General features: G+C 41.0%; 2 protein-coding genes and 2 non-coding genes across 4 annotated transcripts in view; 1 reads left to right on the top strand and 3 right to left on the bottom strand.

Annotated features, from left to right (window-relative positions):
* The window catches only part of TEX14 (testis expressed 14, intercellular bridge forming factor), a 99,452-nt gene extending 95,166 nt beyond the window's left edge, over window positions 1–4,286 (bottom strand). The window contains exon 1 of the mRNA XM_035026733.1: window positions 4,264–4,286. The gene's annotated coding sequence lies outside the window, so the exon portion shown is untranslated. The remainder of the gene's footprint in view (window positions 1–4,263) is intronic.
* LOC118025348 lies at window positions 3,884–4,047 on the bottom strand. Its single transcript, XR_004683287.1, has one exon. It is a non-coding gene; the product is annotated as a U1 spliceosomal RNA (small nuclear RNA).
* Window positions 4,287–14,459: 10,173 nt separating the features above from the next.
* LOC118025347 lies at window positions 14,460–14,623 on the bottom strand. The gene has a single exon (XR_004683286.1). It is a non-coding gene; the product is annotated as a U1 spliceosomal RNA (small nuclear RNA).
* A 10,347-nt stretch (window positions 14,624–24,970) lies between these two features.
* RAD51C (RAD51 paralog C) overlaps window positions 24,971–26,712 on the top strand; it is a 48,258-nt gene continuing 46,516 nt past the window's right edge. Inside the window, exon 1 of the mRNA XM_035026730.1 lies at window positions 24,971–25,173. Coding sequence (XP_034882621.1) covers window positions 25,056–25,173 — 118 coding nt within the window. The 5' untranslated portion in view covers window positions 24,971–25,055. The remainder of the gene's footprint in view (window positions 25,174–26,712) is intronic.

The raw sequence follows: 26,712 nt of genomic DNA, 5'->3' as shown, positions 1-26,712 counted from the left end.
GGTAATTTCAATATGAATATATATTTTAATAGGATTATACTTCACATGCTGCTTTATGTTTTCCACTCCTTTTGCTATATACATTGGGTCACAGATAACTGTATAATCAATATTCTATTGCTTCTAGTTTACTGCCACTGTTCATATACATGAACAGCCTTGTCGATATATCTTTGTAAGTGATGATTTCTTGGGGTTGTTTTTATTTATTTACTTATTTAATTAAAAAAATGTTTTTGTTTTTGTTTTTTAAGATTTTTATTTATTTATTTGACAGAGAGAGACACAGCGAGAGAGGGAACACAAGCAGGGGGAGTGGGAGAGGGAGAAGCAGGCTTCCCGCCGAGCAGGGAGCCCGACGCGGGGCTCGATCCCAGGATCCTGGGATCATGACCTGAGCTGAAGGCAGATGCCCAACGACTGAGCCACCCAGGAGCCCTAAAAAAATGTTTTTAAGTAAACTGTACACCAACGTGGAGCTCAAACTCACAACCCCGAGATCAAGAGTCGCATGCCCTACCAACTGAGCCTGCCAGGCATCCCTCTTGGGGTAATTTTTAGTAGTTTTCCCCTGTTATTTTACAGTCATCTTAAGAAGTGCCTTAAGTTATTGTGGGAGGGGAGGGTAGAGGTGACATATGATACATATTTTTAAGTTCTTTAAAAACTTTTCCCTGATTTCTTTTATCTTTCAAAGTCTAGATCTCTAATTTTAGGGCTCATAGTTAATTATAAAAATAACTTCAAGTTTGTTAAGAATAAGAGGAAAGTTTAAATTGTATAATGTAGCATGCCATAAAAGCAGCATACAAAATTGAATATATACTATAATTAAAACTATTTCTAAACAGTATTTAAGGGACTTAAGGGAAATACACCAAAATGCAAACTAACATAATTATGTCAGTGTCAACAAAGAACTCTGAACTAATGTTTTTTCCTCTAAATATTATGTAACACAACTACAATATTACTTGTATTAAAAAAAAAAAGTTAACCCTAATTATATACATCTAGTACCAAAAAACGTTCATGCTTTTGACCTAGAAATTTCTTTTAATTTACCTAAAGGAAGTAATTCTAGAGAATGACAATGTCCTATGTACAAAGGTGTTCATCATAGATTTACTTACAATTGCAAAAACCAAAATCACCCAAAAACCTTAGCTATCAAAACAATAGGGAAATGAAGTATTAAGCAAACATAATAGTAAATAATAAGAATATATATAATATATAACAAGAATAATAACATGGAAAAAATTTATATATAAGGTTCAGAGAAAAAGAGGATATGAAATGGTATGTATACCATGACTACAATTTTGTAAAATTTTGTATCTTAAAGAAAATTACTGGAAGGAAATGCACTTAGAGGACCTAAATTTTACTGGTTGTGAGATACAGGTTACAGAATTTTAATAGTATTGTTAGACTGTTTTTTCTTCATAATAAGGAGACCAAATCCTGGTTGAACCATCATGGGGTATTTTGCATAGTATTTAAAGTTTTGAACACTGGGTTTAGCATTGAATAGTTTTAGGTTCAAATTGTAATTTCACCATATTTTAGCTATTAGTGCTTTAATATACTGTCTAGGAATGATAATTATCAGTGTTAATTCATATATACATAGAGAATAAAACAACCAATTATAACAACCAACTAAATCAAAAGCCTCAAATAAGCCAAGATGGAGAAACACAACCTCTCCCTCAGCACAGTGAATATCGGGAGAGTTCCCAAATACCTGGGGAAGGGCATTACTGGCATACCTACCAGTCTCTCTCAGATCATGGCTGCCCCACCAGCTCAGATGTTCTGTTCCAACAGACATGCCCCTCAGTGAGTCTCACCCCCATCTCTGAATTTTCCACCCATTTCTTAGCCCATGGAGATTACGGAAGGACTGATATGTAGAAATATAATGAGGGCGGCATGTATATTCAATTTTTATTTATTTGTATATTCAATTTTTAAAAAGCTGAGTTTTTAAGTTCATAAGGCAGATGTGCCAAAAAACTGAATCTAATCCACTACCAGGAAAGCATGAGTAACTCTCTACAACCACTCTACAAGCACCCTGGGTTGCAGGTAGCTGAACCCATTCACTCCTGACACACATTGGCCCTGTCTCTGCAGTATAAACCACAGTCACGCTATTTAGACATTTGCTAGATAACCTCATCCACACAGTGTGTCCCAGCCCACTTCAGTCATATAATATCATTTCATTATTGAACTACCTTCCTAATTTCATTCCAGGAGTTTTGACTTCACAGAAGGAAGGTAAAATTTTGGCTGTTTTCATGGTATCCATGAATGCCAGGCTGGCCACAGCCCTGAGACCTCTAGAACTATTTGTGTCCCCCACAGATTTGATTTCACAGGTACTCAGACTTTTTGCTATTCTGAGGGCCATATTGTCTACTCTAGTCTCTTCGGCATTCACCAAGTATTTTTTAATTTCTTTGAGTGCTGCTAATGATTAAAAAAACCAACTTATTCTCAAGTCATTACTTATATGTATGTAGTGCACACTTCTCACAGCCACCTAAACTTCTAAGATGGCAGCCACTAGCTTAAGCACTAAGAGAAATAATGTAGAGATAGATTCTGCCTACAATAATAATACATTATATGTTAAAAAAGAAGAAGAAGAAGAAGAAGAAGAAGAAGAAGATAGCAGGAGGGGAAGAATGAAGGGGGGGAAATCGGAGGGGGAGACGAACCATGAGAGACAGTGGACTCTGAAAAACAAACAGGGTTCTAGAGGGGATGGGGTAGGAGGATGGGTTAGCCTGGTGATGGGTATTAAAGAGGGCACGTTCTGCACGGAGCACTGGGTGTTATACGCAAATAATGAATCATGGAACACTACATCAAAAACTAATGATGTAATGTATGGTGATCATAAAAAAAAAGAATTAAAAAAATAAAAATTAAAAATAAAGAAAAAAAAAGATCACAACCTGTGGGGAAAACAGACCTGCCTGCCAGAACTATACAAAAAGTGGTGAGAACTAATAAAAAAGTCAGGTTCAGTCAGGACCACCTAATGATTTTGAAGGGCCTACACACTTTTTCCTTCATGGGCCCCTTCCTCCATTAAAAAAATAAAAATAAAAAATAATAATAAATAAAATTACGTGACTGCACTGATAACATAAATATATTATTATATATGACATTTCCTTTTTTTTTTTTTTTAAGTAAACTCTACTCCCAATGTGGGGCTCTGAACTCATGAATCCAAGATCAAGAGTTGCATACTCTGCTGCTGAGCCAGCCAAGCACCCCCTATATGACATTCTCTTTTTTCTTTTCTTTTTTAAAGATTTTATTTATTTGAGAGAGAGAGCACGAGCAGGGAGAGGAAGCAGCAGACTCCCTGGACTCCTGGCTTGATCCCAGGACCCTGAGATCATGACCTGAGCCAAAGGCAGACCCTTAACCGACTGAGCCACCCACCCAGGCACCCCTATGACATTTTCTTCCACCGAAAAATTTTTTCTTTGATTTTAAAAGTGCTTTAAGCGCCCTGCCTACAGTACCTAAATGTTTAAATCAATCCTGAATTCAATGGTGGTTTGCGTGGACACCAGATAGCTTTACAAGAGAAAGTTGAATGTTGAAGTAATGCACTCTTCGACATAGTGAAGAAAAACCAGTCATCCCAAAGATGGAGCAAAGCCTTCCTAGAACTTCAAAATAAGGGAGAAACACCAACCACTAAAACATAAAACGAGTATACTTACACTCTAATAATAACAACGCTTAAGAACAGAAAACAGTTTAAGTAACAAAATTCTTAATCCCACACAACCAAAATATTCTTAACCAACACAAAATCAACCTGCCTGTTCTTTGAAACACATTTGTACAAGGGAAAGCGCGAACGCAGTCCCCCACTACCACAAATTATGCAGTCGAGTTTCCCACATTTGGGGAAATCGCAGGGGTCAGCACATCCGGAGTGCAATAGATAAGCCTCGCCCTGGGGAAACCACCTTCATGATCATGGTATCTCCCCTGCCAGGTAAGTATGAGTTAAAAGTGAACACAGCAATGCCCGCGGCCGTGCACACCATTCTAAGGTTGGGGTCACTCCTGAAATAACTCTAAATGGCCTTTATCTACAAATAGCGACACTCAACACCAGATTTTCGTACTATGTATCTTAGTATTGGGAACAGCAGATAATCATACACATCCTTCCAGGGAAACACGGTTCCAAAGGCCCTGAGTCTTAAATCTACATACCCCAACTCCCGGCATAACGTCACACGCGCTCGGCCCGGCAGAGCCCGCAGCTGCGCCCCCTTGAGGCTGGCTTCGCAGACCTGTTCCTCCTCCCATTTGCCCCAACCTGTTTCCTGACAGAAATCCACCCCTCTCCCAACTTTTGGCATAGCTGAAGGTCTTCAGATCTCCCTATGTAAAGTACTCTTCAGCAAACAAACACGAGCTTTTAACCGCAAGCCAGCTTGGCTTCAGGCTTTCCGGGGATACTAATGCATCACACCAGTCCGGCACCATTTCCTCCTATTCCAGGAACTGGAGAAACAAGGGTGTCCAGGAGAAACTCCTGGCTGGCTACGTGTTAGCAGGGTGTATTGCAGAGTAAGGGTTTTGGAATCCAAGATCTTGACTGCAATTCAGTGTACACACTGCCCACGACTCTAGATAAGCTTCTAGCCTCTGAATCTCTTCCTCAGTTTGTGCAGAATGGGGAAGAACTATGCAGTCAGACCTCCACCCAGCTCAGGCCCCAGGCTTTGTCTCCTACCCCTCCCTGTCCATGGTCTGTTAATAACACCTAGCCCCTAAGGATGGACTGCTTTTCTTGAGAGCAATCTAGCCTGTGCCTATATTGCTGCCTTACTTTCTCTCTGCCTGGAATTCAGTTACCTCATCCATTAGACTGTGGGCCTCTAGAGCAGGGTTTTTCTTGTTTGTTTCTTTTAAAATAGTCAAGACAACACAACGTATAATTATTACATATATTATTTTACCAACTAATTTTATTCTCTCATTAAAAATATGTAGGAAGCAGGATTTTAAATTTCTGCATCTCTGGAGCTCTCTGGAAAAGCTCAGATGAAAACTTAAAACATTTACTGAAAAGAGAATGTACATATACATTCCAAAGGCTGAATGCTGAGACCTCCCTCTCATATTCCATTTGGTTTCCAGGACCCTAGCAACCAAGCCTTTACCTTCCAGGATACTGGAAGTTTCCTCTGAAGAATGTGATCACCATAAAACAAAGTCCCAAAAATGTCAGCCATGGGCTTTCAGAAAGACTACTATGCAGATTATTCTGCAGGGTGCCAAACACCTCACCTTGGCCCTCAGAGCTTCCAATCAACTTGTTAATATAATTTTAAATTTCTGCATGACCGTCCATCTTATGAATGGCTCATTATTTATAAAATTGTTCCCCTGTTGCTGGACACTTAGGTTGCTTCAGTTTTTCACTACACTAAATTCTGGATGATGGGCAGAGATGGTATACTGAACATCTATAAATAATCAAGGAACACTGAACCACCAAGGATGACCAGACGTTGACAAACGCCTCCAACATGAAAGCTAGTAGCTAAACCAACCAAAAGACAATTTGGAGGAAACAGGTTATGCAAAGGGAAGAAAACTAAAAACAAAAATAAAAACTATCATTAAAATACTCAGATAGGGGCGCCTGGGTGGCTCAGATGGTTAGGCATCTGCCTTCGGCTCAGGTCATGGTCCCAGGGTCCTAGGATCGAGCCCCGCATCGGGCTCCCTGGTCAGTGGGAAGCCTGCTTCTCCCTCTCCCACTCCCCATGCTTGTGTTCCCTCTCTCACTGTATCTCTGTCAAAAAATAAATAAAATCTTTAAAACAAAACAAATAAAATCCTCAGAGAGCTAAAAGACCTTGCATCTGAAAAATAAGTGTAAGAAGCTATACAAATAGAAAATTTTAAAAGAGGTCTTAAATATATGACTGTAGAAGTAAAAAACTGAATATATGCATTGAGCGAAAAATATGGATAGAAAACAAAATTTTTTTTTAATTAGAAGACCACTGTAGGGGTTCTAAATTAAAAACCAAGGAGGGGAGGGACGCCTGGGTGGCTCAATCGGTTAAGTGGCTGCCTTCGGCCCAGGTCATGATCCCAGAGTCCTGGGATCGAGTCTCACATCGGGCTCCTTGCTCAGCAGGGAACCTGCTTCTCCCTCTCTCTCCCTCTGCTAGTGCTCTCTCTGTCAAATAAAATCTTTAAAAAAATAAAAAAATAAAAACCAAGGAGGGGAAATCACCAATGAAATAATACAAGAGAATTTCCCAACATGAAAAGTTTCCTGGTTGAAATGGCCCTTGTTCAGGCACCCCATAAAATGAATGACTTTAAGACACACTATGACACATTAGGAAATTACAGAATAATAGAAACAAAGAGATGATTCTTCAGCTTTTCCAAGAGAGAATGAAAGGTTAGTCACATATGTCACATTAAAAAGATCAGGAATCAGAAAGCCTTCTCAATAACTTTTGGAGGGTAGAAATCAATAAAGTGATGTCTTTGTCATGATGAAGGAAAATTTAACTCCAATACAGAATTTGATTCCCATTTAAACTATTACCTATGCAGCCTACCCATGTAGTAGGCTGAAAGAGTGATGGGTTTAGGGGCGCCTGGCTGGCTCAATCAGTACAGCATACGACTCTTGATCTCAGGCTCATGAGTTCAAGCTTCACTTTGGGTGTAAAGATTACTTAAATTAAACTTTAAAAAAAAGTGATGGGTTTACATAGGAGAAAAATAGAAGTAGATAGATCTCCAGAAAGAATATCTGGCGTGACTTCCTCTGTAGAGAACAATAGGCTATTGGAAGGTATGGGAAGAATTAGGCCATTCCTAATTGAGGGAAAAGAAACCAAGTGAAAAAAGGTAAAATTAAACAGAAAAAAAAAACTAAAAAGAGAAAAAACAAAATTAAAGGAAACTTGGTGACTTTCAATGACCACGCTCTGCTGTGCATGTTTGCATAAGAGAAATATAAATACTGAATATTGATTTAACCAAGTGATTTAATCAACTGGTTTTATTTATTTATTTATTTGTCAGAGAGACAGAGCACAAGCAGGGGAAGTGGCAGGCAGAGGGAGAAGCAGGCTTCCCGCTGAGCAGGGAGCCCAATGAGGGACTTGATCCCAGGACCCTGGGATCATGACCCGAGCCGAAGGCAGACGTTTAACGACTGAGCCACCCAGGTGTCCCTAATCAACTGGTTTTAAACTATATTAGGAAAAATAGAAAAGAGATGGTGGTGCAAGAGAGCTAAATCCTCCTTTACTTTTTTTTAAAGTAAGCTCTCCGCCCAATGGGGGGCTTGAACTCATGACCCTGCAATCAAGAATCGCATGCTCTACTGACTGAGCCACTCAGGCACCCCACTATTTGAGTTTTTAAATCAAGTAGTTGTGTTACTTTGAAAGAAAATTTAAAAGTGTGTTGTGAAATATCTGTACTTTGGGTCTCTCATCATTTAGTTTTAAATAAAGTGCCAAAAATAGTACTCACGTGACTACATTTAATTATTTACACTTAGAAGACTACTGAGAGATCGTATTTTTATATACCAGGCCCCTGGAGATACTTTAACCTGGTCAGACTGTGAGGGTCAGGAAGGACTGGAAATATAGGTGCACAAGGATTTGTTCTAGGAAGAAGCAGTGAAAACTGCATCTATAAGACAGGTGAACATGAGCTTGGAGGTCAAGTTAGATCTGGGAACTAGGAAGAACCAGAACATACCATACCCTGAAACTGAAACACAATCAGCAGAATAAAAAGGTTAACAGTTGTCTGCAGACACATCCAGTTGCCAGCAATACCTTCACAAAGATATAACTAAGAGGCTTTTAAAAATACCCAGATCTGGGTCGCCTGGGTGGCTCAGTCGGTTAAGCAGCTGCCTTTGGCTCAGGTCACGATCCCAGGATCCTGGGATCGAGTCCCGCATCGGGCTCCTTGCTCAGCAGGGAGCCTGCTTCTCCCTCTGCCTGCAGCTTCCCCTGCTTGTACTCTCGCTCACTCTCTCTCGCCCACGCTCTAATAAATAAATAAATAAAATCTTAAAAAAAAAAAAATACCCAGATCTGGGGTGGCTGACTGGCTCAGTTGGTGGAGCATGTGACACTTGATCTTGGGGTTGTGAGGTTGAGCCCCATGCTGGGTGTAAAGATTACGTAAAAAAAATAAAATCTTTTAAAAAAAACCCAAAAAACCCAGGGGCATCCGGCTTTCTGCTCAGCGGGGAGTCTGCTTCTCCCTCTCCCTGACACGCCCCCTGCTTGTGCTCTCTGTCAGATAAATAACTAAAATCTTAAAAAAATACCCAGATCCAATCCAGGTGTTGTGTCCTATAATAAAAGACAGCTGAAATTATTCTACTTAACTGTTAACTGTCTCAGGTAGAAAGGATTAACAGAAGAGGGTGGTCTCCTAAACAGGGCTCAAAAGTCCCAAATGGCTGCCTGGCAGATGAAAATAGCTATTTAAGGGGCGCCTGGGTGGCTTAGTCGTTAGGCAGCTGCCTTAGGATCAGGTCATGATCCCAGGGTCCTGGGATGGAGCTCCCTGCTCAGTGGGAGGCCTGCTTCTCCCTCTCCCACTCCCCCTGCTTGTGTTCGCTCTCTCGCTCTCTCTCTCCATCAAAATAAATAAATAAAATGTTTAAAAAAATAGCTATTTAAGAGAGTAATATATCCTGGTTATTTTAACAGCCTCAAGAGTCCAGAATTCAAACTGACCTAGAGAAGAACAAACCAGTCAGAAATAAACCTTAATCCTCTTTTCTCACAAGAGATAAAATCGGGGGGTGCCTGGGTGGCTCAGCCGTTAAGCGTTTGCCTTCGGCTCGGGTCATGAACCCAGCGTCCTGGGATCGAGCCCCACATCGAGCCCCACATCGGGCTCCCTGCTCTGCGGGAAGCCTGCTTCTCCCTCTCCCACTTCCCCTGCTTGTGTTCCCTCTCTCGCTGTGTCTCTCTGTCAAATAAATAAATAAAATCTTAAAAAAAAAAAAAAAGATAAAATCGGGAGAAACAATAAAGTTAGCATTCCGATGCCACCAATTAGGTGGTACAGGTTTACTTGCTTGACAAAAATAGAGAATAACAGAAAAAATGCAGAATAACAGTATATTATTTAGTAATAAAAAGGAACAAAATAATAAATGTATCAGTATGAATGAAACTCAAAAACATGACATGAAAGAAGTCAGACACAACACTCTTTATGGTTCCGTTTTATTTATTTATTTTTAAAGATTTTATTTATTTGAGAGAGAGAATGAGAGAGAGAGCGAGCATGAGAGGGGATAGGGTCAGAGGGAGAAGCAAACTCCCCACTGAGCAGGAAGCCCCATGCAGGACTCGATCCTGGAACTCCAGAATCATGACCTGAGCCGAAGGCAGTTGCTTAACCAACTAAGCCACCCAGGCATCCTACGGTTCCATTTTATATGAAATTTCTAGACAAGGCAAATCAATAAGAGAAAGATCCATTGTTGCCTATGGCTAGGGCTGGGGCATGGCAACTGGGCACAGGAGAATTTGGGGGGGGGTCATAAAAATGTGCTAAACCTGGATTGTAGTAATGGTTGGACAATTGTATAAAATATTAATCATTAAGCCAAATAATGACTGAATGTTATGTGTATATTATACTTCAATAAAGCGGTTAAAAATGTCAAGAAAAAGAGCTGTTATCTTTAGAGATACATACTGAAATCATCATGGCTGAAATACTATATATGGGATTTACTTCAAAACAGGTTTGGGGGGACGCCTGGGTGGCTCAGTTGGTTAAGCGGCTGCCTTCGGCCGGGGTCATGATCCCAGGGTCCTGGGATCGAGTCCTACATCGGACTCCTTGCTCAGCAGGGAGCCTGCTTCTCCCTCTCTCTCCCTCTGCTTGTGCTCTGTCAAATAAATAAAATCTTAAAAAAAAAAAAAAAAACAGGTTTGGGGGTTTAGGATGTGGAGGTATAGATGAAACAAGATTGGTCTTGAGTTGATCACTGCTGAAGCTTGGTGTGGCTAAATGGGAGAATACTATATTAATCTATTTTAGTTTACATTAGAAGTTTTTCATAATAAAAAAACAAGTTTTTCATAATATAAAGGAGACCATCCCTTCCCTCATGATTTTGAGTACCTGAGATGTTGATACCCTGGCCTCCCCATCTGTAAATAAGAATGGATGGAGAGGAGGAACAGGAGGTACAGCGTCCTGGATTCTATATTTAATAGGTGAAAAAAGAACTGAAGGTACAGATCAGATTTAGGGGTCCTATTTTTCTCCTTTCTTCTCATATCACACATTCAATCCACAGTCTTTATCGTTTTTCTTAAAAAATAATAAGAATCTGACCACTTCTCACCATCTCCAGTGCTACCACTTTGGTACAAGCCATTCTCATCTTATGCCTAGAAGAGTGCAGTAACCTAAGTGATCTCCCTTCTTCCAGTCTATTAACACAGTAGCCAAGTATCCTGCTAAAGCCTAAATCCAATCATGTCACTCTTCTGCTCAAAAAACTAATTTAACATAACTCTGAGAAAACAGAAGAGAAGGAAACATTTTCCACGTCCCAACTGACACCAAGGATCTTCAGTGGTGCACCCAAGGGAAAGAGCCAACTTATTTTATGAACCAGCATTACTCTGATACCTAAACAGGATGAAGACCATGTAAGAAAAGTGCAGACTATTATCCATCATGGACATAGATACAAAATTACTTTAGTTCCTCTAAAATTGCAAACCAAATCCAGCAATAAAGGAAAAGGGTAAAATATCATGTGGGACTTATCTCGGGAATACAAAGTTGGTTTAACATTAGAAAATCAAGCCATATAATTCATCACATCCACAGATTAAGAAGTAGTTGCAGAAAAAGTTAACAAAATTCAGCACCCATTTATGATTTTTAAAAAACGTATCAAGGTATCAGTTTGATAAACGGTATCTATGAAAATCTACAGCTAATATACTTCATGGTAAAAGTATCTTTCTTCCAGATAAAGAACAAAACAAGAATGACTACTTTAGCCACTTTTATTCAACACTATACTGGAGGTTCTTAGCTAGAGCTTACGGCAAGGAAAACAAAAACTCTTGGTTTGGAAAGAAAGAAGGAAAAATGTTTTTATTCACATATGACAGCAGTTTATGTAGAAAATCCTAAAGCATTTAACCCCCCAATACTAAAACTCATAATGGAATTTAGCAAAGTCACAGGATACAAGATTAATACATAAAAATCAATTGTATTTCGGGGCGCCTGGGTGGTTCAGTTGTTAAGCGTCTGCCTTTGGCTCAGGTCATGATCCCAGGGTCCTGGGATCGAGCCCTACATCGGGCTCCCTGCTCCGCGGGAAGCCAGCTTCTCCCTCTCCCACTCCCCCTGCTTGTGTTCCCTCTCTCACTGTGTCTCTCTGTGTCAAATAAATAAAATCTTAAAAATAAATAAATAAGTAAACTTAACAATATAGTTTATATTTTAAAAAATCAATTGTATTTCTTCTTTTTTTTTTAAGATTTTATTTATTTATTTCAGAGAGAGAGAATGAGAGCACATGAGAGGGGGGAGGGGCAGAGGGAGAAGCAGACTCCCTGCTGAGCAGGGAGCCCGATGCGGGACTCGATCCTGGGACTCCAGGATCATGACCTGAGCTGAAGGCAGTCGCTTAACCAACTGAGCCACCCAGGCGCCCTGTATTTCTTTTTTATTAAAGATTTTATTTATTTATTTGAGACAGAGAGCACAAGTGGGGGAGAGGGAGAAGCAGGCTCCCTGCCGAGCAAGAAGTCCAATACAGGGCTTGATCCCAGGACCCTGGAATCATGACCCCGGCCGAAGGCAGACGCTTAACTGACTGGGCCACCCAGGCACCCCAAAAATCAACTGTATTTCTGTGTACCAGCAACAAAACACTTAGAAAATGAAAATTTTAAGTCAAAGAAAGACAAATCCCACATGATTTCACTTATATGTAGAATCTATGACAAAACAAAATTTAGATTCACCAATATAGAGAACAAATTGATGGTTGGTTGTCAGAGGGGAGGGGGGCAAGGGGTGTAATGGAAGAAGGGGATTAAGAAGTACAAACTTCCAGCTATAAAATAAATAAGTCATGGGGATGTAACATACAGTATGGGGAATTTGGTCAATAATCTATTAATTTTGTAAGGTGATAGATGGTAAATGTATACAAATGTCCAATCACTATGTTGTACACCTGAAACTAATCTAAATATTTTATGTCAATTATACTTGAATAAGTAAAAGAAAATGAAATTTCAAAATACTATTTACAAGCGGCAAATACTTCACATTTTCCTACCACTCAAATTTCTTCCTGTATTTTCTTCTATCACTCTAGTCTACAATATAGATTTTTTTCAAATATTTTATTTATTTATTTGACAGAGAGAGCGAGCATGAGCAGCAGGGAGGAAGAAGGCGAGAGGAGAAACAGGCTCCCCGCCGAGCAGGGAGCCCGACATGGGGCTCGATCCCAGCACCCTGAGATGATGACCTGAGCCAAAGACAGATGTTTAACCGACTGAGCCACCCAGGCGCCCCATAGTCTACAATATTATTAACAAATTATTTCTTTTTATGACTGGAAGGGGCAAAATCCTAACAGTTTCTTTTAAAACCCCAAAGCCTTGCTAATATCCTTATCCTTCCAAGTGAGGAGCTAACAAGTAATAAAGAGATGTGATTTAAAATCATCAAGGTGGGGCGCCTGGGTGGCTCAGTCGGTTAAGCCTCTGACTCTTGGTTTTGGCTCAGGTCATAACCTTGGTTTAGGGTCATGGGATGGAACCCTGCGCTCAGCCGGGAGTCGCCTGAGTTTTGCTCCCCCTGCCCCTCCCCCCACTGGTGCGCATATGCACGCGCTCGCGCTTTCTCTCAAATAAATAAATCTTTAAATAAAATAAAATAACCGGGGCACCTGGGTGGCTCAGTCGTTAAGCGTCTGCCTTCGGCTCAGGTCATGATCCCAGGGTCCTGGGATCGAGCCCCACATCAGTTTCCCTGCTCTGCGGGAAGCCTGCTTCTCCCTCTCCCACTCCCCCTGCTTGTGTTCCTGCTCTCGCTCTCTCTGTCAAATAAATAAAAAATAAATAAAATAAAATAAAATAAAATAACCAAGGGAACCGACTGAAGAACAGAAAATTGTTCCATAAATAAAGGACAGAGGGCGCCTGGGTGGCTCGGTTAGGCGACTGCCTTTGGCTCAGGTCATGATCCTGGAGTTGCGGAACAGAGTCCCATATCCGGCTCCCTGCTCAGCGGGGAGTCTGCTTCTCCCTCTGACCCTCCCCCCTCTCATGTGCTCTCTCTCATTCTCGATCTCTCAAATAAATAAAATCTTTAAAAAAATAAAAGGATAGAGGAAGGAAGGTACTGGGGTAGGGAATATCAGCCAAACGCTCAGTATTAACACCAGCACAAACATTATTTATTGAGGCAACTATTATGAAACAGCTAAACAAGCTTTACACGTAGTACTCTGGGGGTCGCCTTGCTGGCTCAGTAGGTAGAGCATGCCAGTCTTGATCTGGGGTTGTTGAGTTCAAGCCCCATGTTAGGCCTAGAGTTTACTTTAAAAAAAGAAAGAAAGAAAAAAAAAAAGTAGTGCTCTGGGGAAAGGAATGGGGCAGGGTGAGAAAGAGTGGATGTTACTTTAATAAAATTATTTGGGGGTAAAAAAATCAAGGTCTAGGAGAAAACATAAAATACTCTCTCACTAGGAGAGATTGTACTGTAGTCCGGTTCCTCATTTTCGGGAAAATCTAACGATACAGCTCATGAAACATACCTGAAAAGAAACCCCTCTGAAATTTTAACTACTCATTTAAATATAAGTGGTAAATAATAAACGGATGCAGATAGCCTAAGGTGGAGCGAAGTGAGCGCTCTAGTGGTCGGCAGAAGAGTACACTCCACTGGGCTAAACAACTGGTACCAAGCGAACAGCCACGCAAGCAATAATGGCTGCACACATCGTTATACTATCGTAGATAACAGAATGATTACACAAAGCCATACTGATAAATTAAAACCCAGGCAGTAATAAGAGAACCACTATCTTCTCAAAATGCAAGTTACCAGTGGAAAGTACTCCTCTACCAAAAAATCACAGTCCAGTTTTCCGAATTTGAACTAAGATCAGCAGCACACCCACAGTTCAGTACATAATGTAAATAAACCAAAAAACTCATTTATACCCCTAACCACCCCTTACCAATACTCTTCCACAGCACAGCTCCTGTTTTAAGTAGTAGTGCGTACAGTGACACACAATCCCAAAACCGCTACAAAGAAAAACCAACCAATAATTTTAAAAAACTAGAAAAAAATTATCTTCTCTTTCAAACACAAATCAGGGGAAAGCGCGAACGCAGTCCCCCACTACCACAAATTATGCAGTCGAGTTTCCCACATTTGGGGAAATCGCAGGGGTCAGCACATCCGGAGTGCAATGGATAAGCCTCGCCCTGGGAAAACCACCTTCGTGATCATGGTATCTCCCCTGCCAGGTAAGTATGAGCCAAAAGGATTGTCTGGCACCTCACCCTCAGATTCAAGTCATTCTAAAGATAGGATCACTTTTCTCGTGCATTCTATCAACCCCGTTTCTTCTGAAATAGAGAGTCTCCAAGTTATAGTTACTATGCAGCAATATTTTGTATATCTGGATATTAAACAAAATCTAGGAAATATATGCCCAGTGTAAGCACGACCAGCAGTCACTGCGCTTATCTACATATTCCACACCCCTTTTGCGCATCCCATTCCCTAGCTACTCGTGCTGTTCGAATGAAATTTAAAGGGAAAGACACTCTACAGATTTAAAGATAAACGACATTAATTAATTCCTTCTTTCAAGGTGTGGGAGCTAATGATGTCACTGATGTCTGGCGCAGGTCAGGAAGCCAGGTAATTGAAAGATCAAGTCTACAAATGGCAAAACTACATAGGAAAATCCAGTCCGTGTTTTGCTAAAAATAGGTTGTTCAAGGCTTCAAGCACAAGTTCAAAATATGCTCTCTTTCAAATATACAGCAAGTCGGAGCACCTGGGTGGCTCAGTCGGTTAAGTGTGTCTGCCTTCCGCTCAGGTCATGATCCCAGGGTCCTGGGATCGAGCCCCGCATCGGGCTCCCTGCTCAGCGGGAAGCCTGTTTCTCCCTCTCCTGCTCCCCCTGCTTATGTTCCCTCTCTCGCTGTGTCTCTCTCTGTGTCAAATAAATAAATAAAATCTTTAAAATATATATATATATACAGCAAATCATCACCCTTACTTGAAAAAGCTGTTGTATAAACACTAGTTCTAATTCGGAGGCAACCTACCTAGGGAAAAGCTCACGCAGCGCCCCCTTCCTACACAGACGTTTGGGGAAGTCCCAGGGGTTTGCAGAGCTGGAATGGCAACTGGAAACTGCCACGCTGACCAGAATGTCTCCCTTTCCAGGCATCAATAAATTGTGTTTCTAAGTATCCTGAACCCCGCCCCTCCCCCCGCGCCAACTCCCCTGTGTTCTGTACTACAAGCCGTCATCCATTTCTTTTTCATGGGTGTCTCTGAAATCCAGAACAAGACTACTGGAGACTCCATCCTACAAGAAACTGCCCAGCCCTCCTTGACTCATATTAGACTCTTCAGAAAGAGCAAATCCAGTATCAGGCAATGGTTATTAATTCCAATATTCCATACCCACATATAATTATTACTAGTCTTAACCCTATCCTTTCTTCACTGTAAATTAAAGTTGGAGTTTCCAAGTTCCAACTGTTCTTCAGTTGTGTCTCCAAGATCACACCCGAATCACCTTATTTCTCAGATCTTTTTATTTTACAGGACTCCTCTGGCATTCTCTGCCAAAACAATTAGCCAGAGGTTCATATCTTTTTTTCCGGAGTTTTATATCTTTAAAATAATGCTGTTTTTAAAAATCTTATTAAAGAACAGAGGAAGAGAGATGGAGAGAAAAAATACTGGGGCAGAATAGAGTGGAGATTATTGTGATGTGAGCTGCAACTACTCCTCAAATCTGACCTTTTGACAGCAACCAGTTTGATTTTTATAGATTTTTCTCCCCAAAGAACTACTATATAATATATATGTATATATATCCATACACACACATAAACATATATATGTATATATGGTCTAATCTATACACAAAATATCTATTTTATTTGTGAAATTAAAGTTAAGATACCTTGAAATCTGGCAGGAACCACTCATATAAGGGGAAAAGGTGCTGTCTATCAACTAGACTACTGTTACCATCAAACAACTCTTTTTTTTTTAAATACGGAACTTTTTTTATTTTTTTCAAAGATTTTATTTATTTATTTGAGACAGAGAGAATGAGAGAGAGAGAGCACATGAGAGGGGGGAGGGTCAGAGGCAGAAGCAGGCTCCCTGCCGAGCAGGGAGCCCGATGCTGGACTCGATCCAGGGACTCCAGGATCATGACCTGAGCTGAAGGCAGTCGCTTAACCAACTGAGCCACCCAGGCGCCCAGGAACTTTTTTTTTTAAGATTTTTATTTATTTATTTGACAGAGAGAGAGACAGTGAGAGAGGGAACACAAGCAGGGAGAGTAGGAGAAGGAGAAGCAGGCTTCCCCCCGGAGCAGAGAGCCCGATGTGGGGCTTGATCCCAGGACGCTGGGATCATGACCTGAAGGCAGAAGCTTAACAACTGAGCCACGTAGGCGCCCCAGTTTTGTTTTGTTTTGTTTTAAGATTTCTTTATTTGACAGAGCAACAAGAGAGGGAACACAAGCAGGGGGAGTGGGAGAGGAAGAAGGCTTCCCGCTGAGCATGGGAGCCCAATGCGGGGCTCAATTCCAGGACCTTGGGATCATGACCTGAGCCAAAGGCAGATGCTTAAAGACTGAGCCACCCAGGTGCCCCCTCATTCTTTAATAATTAAAAAAAAAAAAAAACTTTTCATAAGGTGCTTGTATTCCCTTTCAATGAGGGTAATAGCTGAATATTTTAATTTTCACATGAGTACTAGTGGTTTTTATTTTTTTAAAGATTTTTATTTTTTTTTTTGAGAGAGAGAGCACAAGTGGTGGGGAGGGGTGGAGGGAGAGGGAGAAGCAGACTCCCCGCTGAGCAGGGAGCCCTATGCAGGACTCTATCCCAAGATCCTGGGATCATGACCCAAGCGGAAGGCAGACGCTTAACCAACTGAGCCACCAAGGCACCCCTAGGTGTCCTTTTTTTTTTTTTAAATATTTATTTATTTGTATTTCTTTATTTGACAGAGAAAGACACAGCGAGTGAGGGAACACAAGCAGGGGGAGTGGGAGAGGGAGAAGCAGGCTTCCCGCAGAGCAGAGAGCCCGATGCGGGGCTCCATCCCAGGACCCTGGGATCATGACCTGAGCTGAAGGCAGATGCTTAACAACTGAGCCATCCAGGCGCCCCACCACCAAACAACTCTAAAATTCAAACTGCCATTCTCAGATTTGTGACTAGTAGTGCTTTCTTTCTTTCTTTTTAAATTTATTTATTAGAGAAAGAGCATGAGAGAGATCACAAGCAGCGGGGAGGGGTAGAGGGAGAAGCAGGCTCCCCAGTGAGCAAGGGGCCGGATGTGATGTGGGACTCGATTCCAGGACCCTAGGATCATGACCTGAGCCGAACGCAGACGCTTAACCAGTTGAGCCACCCGGGTGCCCCTAGCAGTGCTTTCTTAGGCCAGAAACACATAGCTCTTAAACCACCCATACTCTTCACAAAGCTAGTTCCAATATTTCACAAGAACTTCATTGTTATTGGTCTACTTATCAAAACATCCATCTGAGACAGTCTGCCTTAAGGCAAAAAGGTGACTTTCCCTCACTTTCTTGTAGCCCGAGAAGGTTAAGAAAGGCATTAGTGCTATAATCCTCACAGGAGCCCTGCAAACCCGTAGTATCCTCTGAGGAGAGCCACATTTCTGATTGGAAAAATATAAGGAAATACATGTGTTTGTTAAATAATAACATAAGTTAACACAGAAAAAGTGAAGAAGCTTTTTAGTACATCTTACTATTGCCAAAACCAGACAACGTAACCTCACAGATTAATCCCATGAACAAAAATGCAAATTATAACATCTTTATGAACTGGATCTAGTAGGATATTAAAATAACATACACAATAACTAAATAGGTTTTATGTACCTAAGTACATAAAAGTATATGAAAGAAGTAGCATATCATATAGGTGGGGACAAAGACTGATTAACTCATAAAGAGTGCATAGAAAATTGGCTCACCACTGAAAGAAGGAAAATATTACTTCCTCCTACTTTACCTTAAAAAAAAAACAGGTTAAAATATCCAAATTAAATCATATACCATATGTAGAAAAAAACCCAGGTAATTATGTTTATAATTTTGACAAAAAGTCTTTTCTTTTTTTCTTATTTATTTATGTAAGTAATCTCTACACCCAATATGGGGCTCAAACTCATGACCTTGGGATTGAGAGTTACATGTTCTTCCAACTGAGCCAGCCAGGCACTCCAAAGAAAAGACTTTCTAAGCATGTTACCAAAGTCAGAACTAAATATAAACTTTGACTACATTTGCATACAACAAACATCAGCAAAGTAGAAAACCTCAAAGTTTAAATACAAATGACAGAGTGGGAAGACATTTGCAATATACAGATTAGGCAGATAGCCTGTATAATACAATATGCATATCAGAGAGGATAGGCAGCATATGGAATAAAAGTATGGGTTTTGATGTCAAAGCTGAGCAGAATACTTGGCCTATACTAAGCACAACTAAATATTAGTTGTTGTTTCTGATAATTAAAAAAACACAGACCTGTTACAAATACATATTTTATTTTTTCAAGATTTCACGTATTTGACAGAGAGAGAACACAAGCAGAGGGAGCAGCAGAGGGAGACGGAGAAGCAGGCTTTCTGCAGAGCAGGGAGCCTGACATGGGACTCGATCCCAGGACTCTGGGATCATGACCTCAGCCAAAGGCAGATGCTTAACCAACTGAGCCACCCAGGTGCCCCTAAAGTACCTCAGTTATAAAGTGGGAAAGAATGTACAGATGTTCATAGCACCATTATTCACAATAGCCAAGAGGTGGAAGCAACCCAAGTGTCTATCCACAGATGAATGGATAAACAAAATGTGGTACATACATACAATTGATTATTATTCAGACTTAAAAAGGGAGGAAACTGACACATGCCACAACATGGATAAACCTTCAGGACATTATGTTAAGTGAAATAAACCAGTCACAAAAAGACAAATACTACATGATTCCACTTCTGTAAGGTATCAAGAGTAGTCAAACAGAAAAACAGGAAGGAGAAAAGTGGTTGCCAGTGGCTGAGGGAAGGGGAAATCAGGAGTTGCTGTTTAATGGGTATAGTTTCAGGTTTGCAAGATAAAAGAGTTCTGGAGATCAGTTGCACAACATTGTGAAGATAATTAACACTACTGAACTGTATACTTAAAAAAATTTCATGTTTTGTGTATTTTACCATTTTTACAAATTAAAAGTGAGCAAAGGATATGAGATAGTTACAATAAGGTACATTTGCCCAATGAAACTATATGAAAAAAATTTTAACCTCTCTAGTAATAAAAGATAATAACCAGTTAAAATCAATTATACCTCAATAACAAAGGGGGGAAAAAAACATTTAAAGACTCCGAAGGCCAGTGTTGGAGTGGAGGTGGGAAAACCAGCCCTCACATGCTGTTAGTAGGAGTATAAGTGGTACAAACATTTGGCAGTATGATTCAAAATGAAAATGTGTATACTCTCTGACCCAGGAATTCTACTTCCAGAAATGTATTGAGAGAGAGAGAAAATGCTATTTCATCAGAGCAAAAAAAAAAAAGTGGAAATAATTCAACTATACAGTTATAAGCCAGATTAGAAAGATGGGCTTCAGGACAGAACGTATGCAACCACTAAGTTTAATTTTCAAATAATTTGTAATTACATGGAAGAAAACTTCTGACAAAATATTAAGTGAAAAACAAAAGATATACAAATTTCTTCACAATTTGACCACAACAGGTAAGATAAATATATTATATGAACTTATAGAAAGATTAAAATAAACCAAAATGTTAACATTATTATCTGTGAATTAAATAGAAAATTTATGAACCAGTTTTATTTCCTTCTTTATATTTTCTATATTTTGTTTTCTACAACTATATACTTCCTACAAGTTTATATTTTTCACCATATTTTAAAGTACAAAATAGAAAAATATAGGGAGAGAGGTGCAGGTCAATCATCTATTCTTTTAACAAATATTTACTGAGCACCTACTAAACCCATACACTGGGCTAGGGGCTCTAAAAAAACAACAGGGAGTAAAATCCACATGGTTCTGCGATACTGAAGTTTTCCATCTAGTCAGGGAGACATATGTTACGTAAATGATCACACAGAGGCATTTGGTGCTGTGAGAGCCTTAAAAGGGAGACTTGAGTCTTACTAAGAAATTTGGTCTGTAAAGAGCAAAATAGGAAGAGACATGAGCTGAAATATAAAACTGTACTGTAGAAAGAACATTCTGGCTGTAGCATGGGAGAACAGACTAGAGGGGAGAAGACAAGATACAGAGAGACCAGCTAAAAGGATAGAGTACCTACAAGCAAAATGGTAGGAGCTTGGCCTAGAGGAGGAGGCATGAACAGAATCAAGATATATTAAAGAGAAAATTGATAGGATTTGTGTATGCATTGAACATGGGGAGTGAAAGGGGAAGGTGTGGAGAATGATTCCTAGGTTTCTAGTCTGTGCACATGGAAGGATGGATATTCAATTCATGGAGGCAGGGAATACAGGAAGAAGACAAGGTTTTGGGAGTGGGCTGAAGAAAATAATGAGTTCGGTTTAAAATATATTTTTTAAATATTTTATTTATTTATTTGAGGGGGGTGCAGAGGGAGAAGCAGACTTCCCACTGAGCAGGGAGACTGATGCGGGCTCGATCCCAGGATCTTGGGATCATGACCTGGGCTGAAGGCACATGCTTAACTGACTGAGCCACCCAGGTGACCTTAAGTTAGGTTTGAAACAGGCTGAGTTGGAGGGGCATCTGAGTGGCTCAGTTGGTTAAACATTTGCTTTCAGCTCAGGTCATGATCCCAGGGTCCTGGAATCAAGCCCCACCTCCCTGCTCATCTGGGAATCTGTTTCTCCTTCTCCCTCTGCCCCTCCCCCACACTCATGTGCTCTCTCTCAAATAAATAAATAAAATCTTAAAAAAAAAAAAAAGATAGGCTGAGTTGGAGACCTTTGCACTGTCCAGTACGCAATCAGATACTTGCATCTGGAGGTGAGAGAACAGGGCAGGACTAGAAATATAAATTTAAGAATCGGGGTGCCTGGGTGGCTCAGTCTGTTAAATGTCTGACTTCCGCGGAGGTCGTAATCTCTCATGATCTCAGGGTCCTGGGATCACGCCCTTCGTTGGGCTCTGCTTTTAATGGGGAGTCTGCTTGTCCCTCTCCCTCTCCTTCTGCCCCTCTCCCTGCTCGTGCTTTCTCTCTCTCTTAAATAAAATCTTTCTTAAAAAAAAAAAAAATCTTTCTTAAAAATTAAGAAAAAAAGAATCACTGGCATATAGTCACTGAACTGTGAATGAGATAGCAGAGAGAGAGAGAGAATGAGAGAACAAGAGAAGAGAGAACAGAATAGTCAGCAAAAGGTCAGCTATGGGGTCTTAAAAGAACTGTAACATTTCAGGGCCAGGTTCTGGAAGATGAGCTTCCTAGGGAGACAGAAAAGCCAGATGGATATGAAGGAAATCAGGAGTGTGGTGGCATCACAGAAATGAGATTTCAAGAGTTTGTGGACAACAAATAAATACTGAGCTCCTACTATGTATAAGGCTTTGTACAACTGATATTGATACTCCAAATATTTGTGTTTGAGGCTTTAAGTTTTATCATAACCACCTTTAAAGCTAAGCCTTGATTCAAAGTTTTTTTAGTCGAAACAGCACTCATTTCTCTCTCCATTCCCAAATCCACTTGAACATTCAAGCTCACCATTTTTAGAAGTTCTATATTTTTAGGTTAAAAGAAAATGAATTTCGGGTGCCTGGGTGGCTCAGATGGTTGAGCGTCTGCCTTCGGCTCAGGTCATGATCCCGGGGTCCGGGGATCGAGTCCCGCATCGGGCTCCCTGCTCGGCGGGGAGCCTGCCTCTCTCTCTCTCTCTCTCTCTCTCTGTCTCTCTGTCTCTTATGAATAAATTAATAAAATCTTTAAAAAAAAAAAAGAAAATGAATTTCTCCTCAGCTATAACAGAAATATTCAGATTACTCCTCTCCCATATCTCTAGAAAATAGACCAGTTTACTTGAATACTTAGATTAACTATAGATATTGGCAGAAATAGCTCATTCCTACCCTTAGTATCATATCTAGATAGCAATGAAAGCCAGAAATGCTCAATAATGATCCTGAATGATAGGCTCCACAACGGCAGAAATTCTGTCATTTGCCCTGTAACCATGCACATAACTGGCACTTAATAAATATTTAATCTTGCTTAAATGATCTAATCTTAATAATTTTAAACGGGAACCCAAGTAAACTATTCACATATTATTGCAAGCATCAAGTTAAATGAAATATGTAAAAGCACTTTCCTTTGGCACTTTACAATTGTAGGCACTTAAAAAACATCTCAGCATTAGCACTCTACTGAGCTAGGTGTTTAATAAAGCTTTATTCAACTGAAGACACATCTAGAGTATTTTTAAATGGATAAACTAAAATTATGTACCCTCTCTGTACTAAAACCTTTATATTTGTTAATTTGATCTTTCCAATAATCCCATGAATTATTATCTTTTACTTGCAGGTGAGGAAACTGAGTAACTTGCTGCAAGGCTTACAGTTGGTAATTTCCAGAGATGTGATACAAACCCAAATTTGTATGACTTCAAGGCTCATGCTCATTTGTCCATAGCAGTGACTCTCAAACTTTTTCATCAAGTAACGCCAAATTGCAACGGAAAAAAAAAAAATTCCTAGGAGGCTTTGGGAGACTATTGAAGTATCCAGTTTAAACTGGATCTTTCTTCAAATTCTTATGTTTATTCGAAAATTTATTTTTATGTTTGCTTTTTACTTTACAGTATGTTAATGTTTACTTAACATAAAATATTTTAAATAGCTTACCAGTTAAATCATTCAATTCTTCCCTCTTAAAAAAAAAAACAAAAAACTGAGCGAATCTGACACCATAGGAAGGTGTATCTTCCATAAAAATCCCACAGTTTTGTTCAGTTCTTGGTGCCTGGCCTCATAAACCTGGATCCTAGTTTGAAAGCCTGACTATGGAGCAAACCATATTAAAGAAATCTGAAGAATGATGTGAAAACAATAATTACAGACAACTCAAGGCTCAGAATAAGATGTTAATAACACACAATTGTATGACTACAGATAGAGTCAACTACTTTCCTAAGTCTCCACAGCCAATGAAACAAAGTTCTAAACACGACTGATTCCATCGAGTTTGAGCAAACCAAGTAAAGCTCTGTCGTTGAATATGTTAACACCATCTCTTCTTCACCCAAGACCCTGGTTGTTTTGTAAGCATGAATTCTCCCCGCGGACATTTATGTAATACCCACTGTGTGCCCAGATGTGACTCATACCAGTAGTTAAACAAGGTATTGAGTGGCAAACAATCCACATTTTGACCAGTCCTACCAGACTTTCCCTGTCGTACAAAATGGGGGACATTTCTCGAATTCTACCCCCGAAACCCCATCCAAAAGGGGCTCTCAATTTGGAGGTAGCTCGGGGTAGAAGAAAGGGTACTAGGTTTTAGTTCTGTTTTGAAGAAAACTATGCTCTAAGCTTCTGTGTCCTCGTTTTCCTCCTGGTACGGTTGTGAGCATTTGAAATGTGTGGGATTTGCTAAAGTGCTCAACATATGTTTCCTTCCTTAGATCTTACGTACTTAAAGGGCTCTGATTTGCAATATTTAGGGAGTTCCTTTAAGCTAGGGGGAAAAATTCAAGGCTAAGAATCTTAACAAATGTAGTGAACAAGTTACTGCCCTAAAAAAAATCACACTCACTTAGGCAAAGAAAGACTTCGTAACCCACCTTCCAAACCGCCTCAATTCCCTCAAAGTTCTCCATTTTAGAAGGGGTCCCTTCTCAACTCTGTACCAGAGCAGGAGCTCTTGCGTAGCCCAATTACTCCCTCTCAGGACGGGAGCCCACGCCCAGCCCACGACGGGGACATCACTTGCTTACTTTTCCAGCTACTTCTTAAGTTAGGCAGGCCGTGAACCAACGGTCTCAGAAACCACCATGCTTCAGACTGGACTCGCGGGGAAGGCGTGGGTGGAGGCGAGGATTGGGCGCCTAGCGCTCCCGGTGGCGGTGGGGGGCTGGCCCACAATTCCTCGCGCGGGCGAGGCCGAGGGTGAGGGCGGGAAAGGCTAAGGGGGAAGGCAAGGGGGATACCCGACGAGAAAAGGTAGAAGACTGGAACCCTATAATGGAGACACCGATTAATCCTTACATGACTGTCTCATACCCCAAGCCGGTACGCGGCTAGTGTGTGCGTTACCCCCACTTGGGGGTAGATCATTCCTATTAATAACCTTGAGGTTCCACCCAACAGTCCAGGGCTGAGGTGTGGAGATGTGGTGTGTAAGGCCTGGCTCTCCATCTTGCGGTCTCCACCCATCTTTTTACTGCCAGGATGTATGTTTGATGGGGAAACCCTAAAAGGGATTTGTAAGAATCGCAACAGAAATCGTGCAGTTACGGAGAAAATACAACAATCCTCCTCAGAAGGGCCAAGCCCGAGGCCGCGTGCAGGCAGGCCAGAGACTCCGCCCCTTCCGCCTTACGTCTGACGTCACACGGCGCGCGCGCGGGCGTGCGGAGTTGAGACTGGGGTGTAGCTACTCTGCGTAGGTGTTTGGCTTTGAAATGCAGCGGGACTTAGTGAGTTTCCCGCTGTCGCCAGCGGTGCGGGTGAAGCTGGTGTCTGCAGGTTTCCAGACAGCTGAGGAACTCCTAGAGATGAAACCGTCCGAGCTCAGCAAAGGTAACGACTCCTGGCGGCAAGTTGAGGCACACGGACCGCCGTCGGTGCCGCCTCCATCTCGATTCTTCCGCCTTCAGGTTTCCACCCTGTCTCCGCCAGTTTCCTCCGCCCAAGCCTGCATTTGCAACGTGAAACCGCTCCTTGACTCCAGTTAAACAGGGCGTGAATGGTTAGAGCTGTGGTCCTGAAAACGTTTACTAATTGCTTTCTCTACCCGTGCCTGCTGAATCCTCTTGAGGATTATCTATTACTCAAAAGAACCCTGTTAACGTGGATTATTATGTCCAATATGATGAAGGAACAGATGCTTGGGGAGGTTAAGTAACTTTTCATGATGACTGGGTTAGGAAATTGCGGAGCCAGGATTGGTACCCAGACAGCTGGTCTAGTTTTAGCTGTTCCAAAATCCAAGGGGCAAGGGATTATATTTGAGAAATGGAGGATTCGTGATAGGACTAGAGACACTAGGTGAGAAAGGGAGCAGAATCTCCAGCACGTGGAGAAAGCAACAGGAAGAAGATACTGCTTCTCTTCTGTAATTCGCTGGAAAAACAAAACAAGAAACCCCAAACCTCTCATTCCAGAACACTGTAGATTAAACATTGGTGGGAACCACTGTATCATCATGCGGTATACAAAAATGAAGCTGTCGGGCGCCTGGGTGGCCCAGCTGGTTAAGCAGCTGCCTTCGGCTCAGGTCATGATCCTGGAGTCCCAGGATCGAGTCCCGCATCGGGCTCCCTGCTCGGCGGGGAGCCTGCTTCTCCCTCTCCTTCTACTGCTCCCCCGCTTGTGCTCTCTCTCTCTGTCAAATAAATAAAATCTTAAAAAAAAAAAAAAAAACAAGAAACAAAAATGAAGCTGTCTGCGGTCTCACTGTGCATGTTACACGAGGGTATGCTCAGAACTGCTCGTAAGATAGAACAAAATTTTAAGTCCTTGCCCTTAACAAATGGAAAGTAATGAGGTTTCAACTCACCCCTCAAGAATAAATGTTGTAGACCCAATGTTAACTGTTTTAAATCTTACACTGCGTTCGGTTTCCCAACGTTTTTGTTTGTTGGTTTAAGGATTTTATTTATTTGTTTGAGAGAGGACAAGCAGGAGGAACTGCAGAGGCAGAGGGAGAAGCAGGGAGTCAGATATGGGGCTTGATCCCAGGACTCTGGGATCACGACCTGAGCAGAAGGCAACCCTGTCTCCCAAAGTGTGATGGTTTTTTTTTTTCTTTCAACAAGTTGGTTTTGCAGAAAAGAAATGAGAGAATCTGCATGATAATGGTAGCTAACAATTACTGAGCGTTTTGGATGGCCTCGGTATCCTACCCAGCTGTTCAATATGTCTCTTCCCGTTTTACAGAAAAAAAGATCTGAGACAAAAAAAAAAAAAGTAACTCGCCCATACTAAGTAACTTCATAATAAGTGGTTCAGTCAGGGTTTACAAACCCAAGAAATCTGACTCCAGAATTTAGGCTTTTTAAATAGAATTTTCATTTCTTTATCACCCTATTGTCTTTTATTAGTGCCAAATTTGTATTC

The sequence above is a fragment of the Mirounga leonina genome, unplaced genomic scaffold (genome assembly GCF_011800145.1).
Source record: "Mirounga leonina isolate KUSES-001 unplaced genomic scaffold, KU_Mleo_1.0 Mir_200, whole genome shotgun sequence".
Lineage (NCBI taxonomy): Eukaryota > Metazoa > Chordata > Mammalia > Carnivora > Phocidae > Mirounga > Mirounga leonina.
Note: the sequence above shows the minus strand (reverse complement) of the source record. Positions and strands in the feature narration are given on the sequence as shown.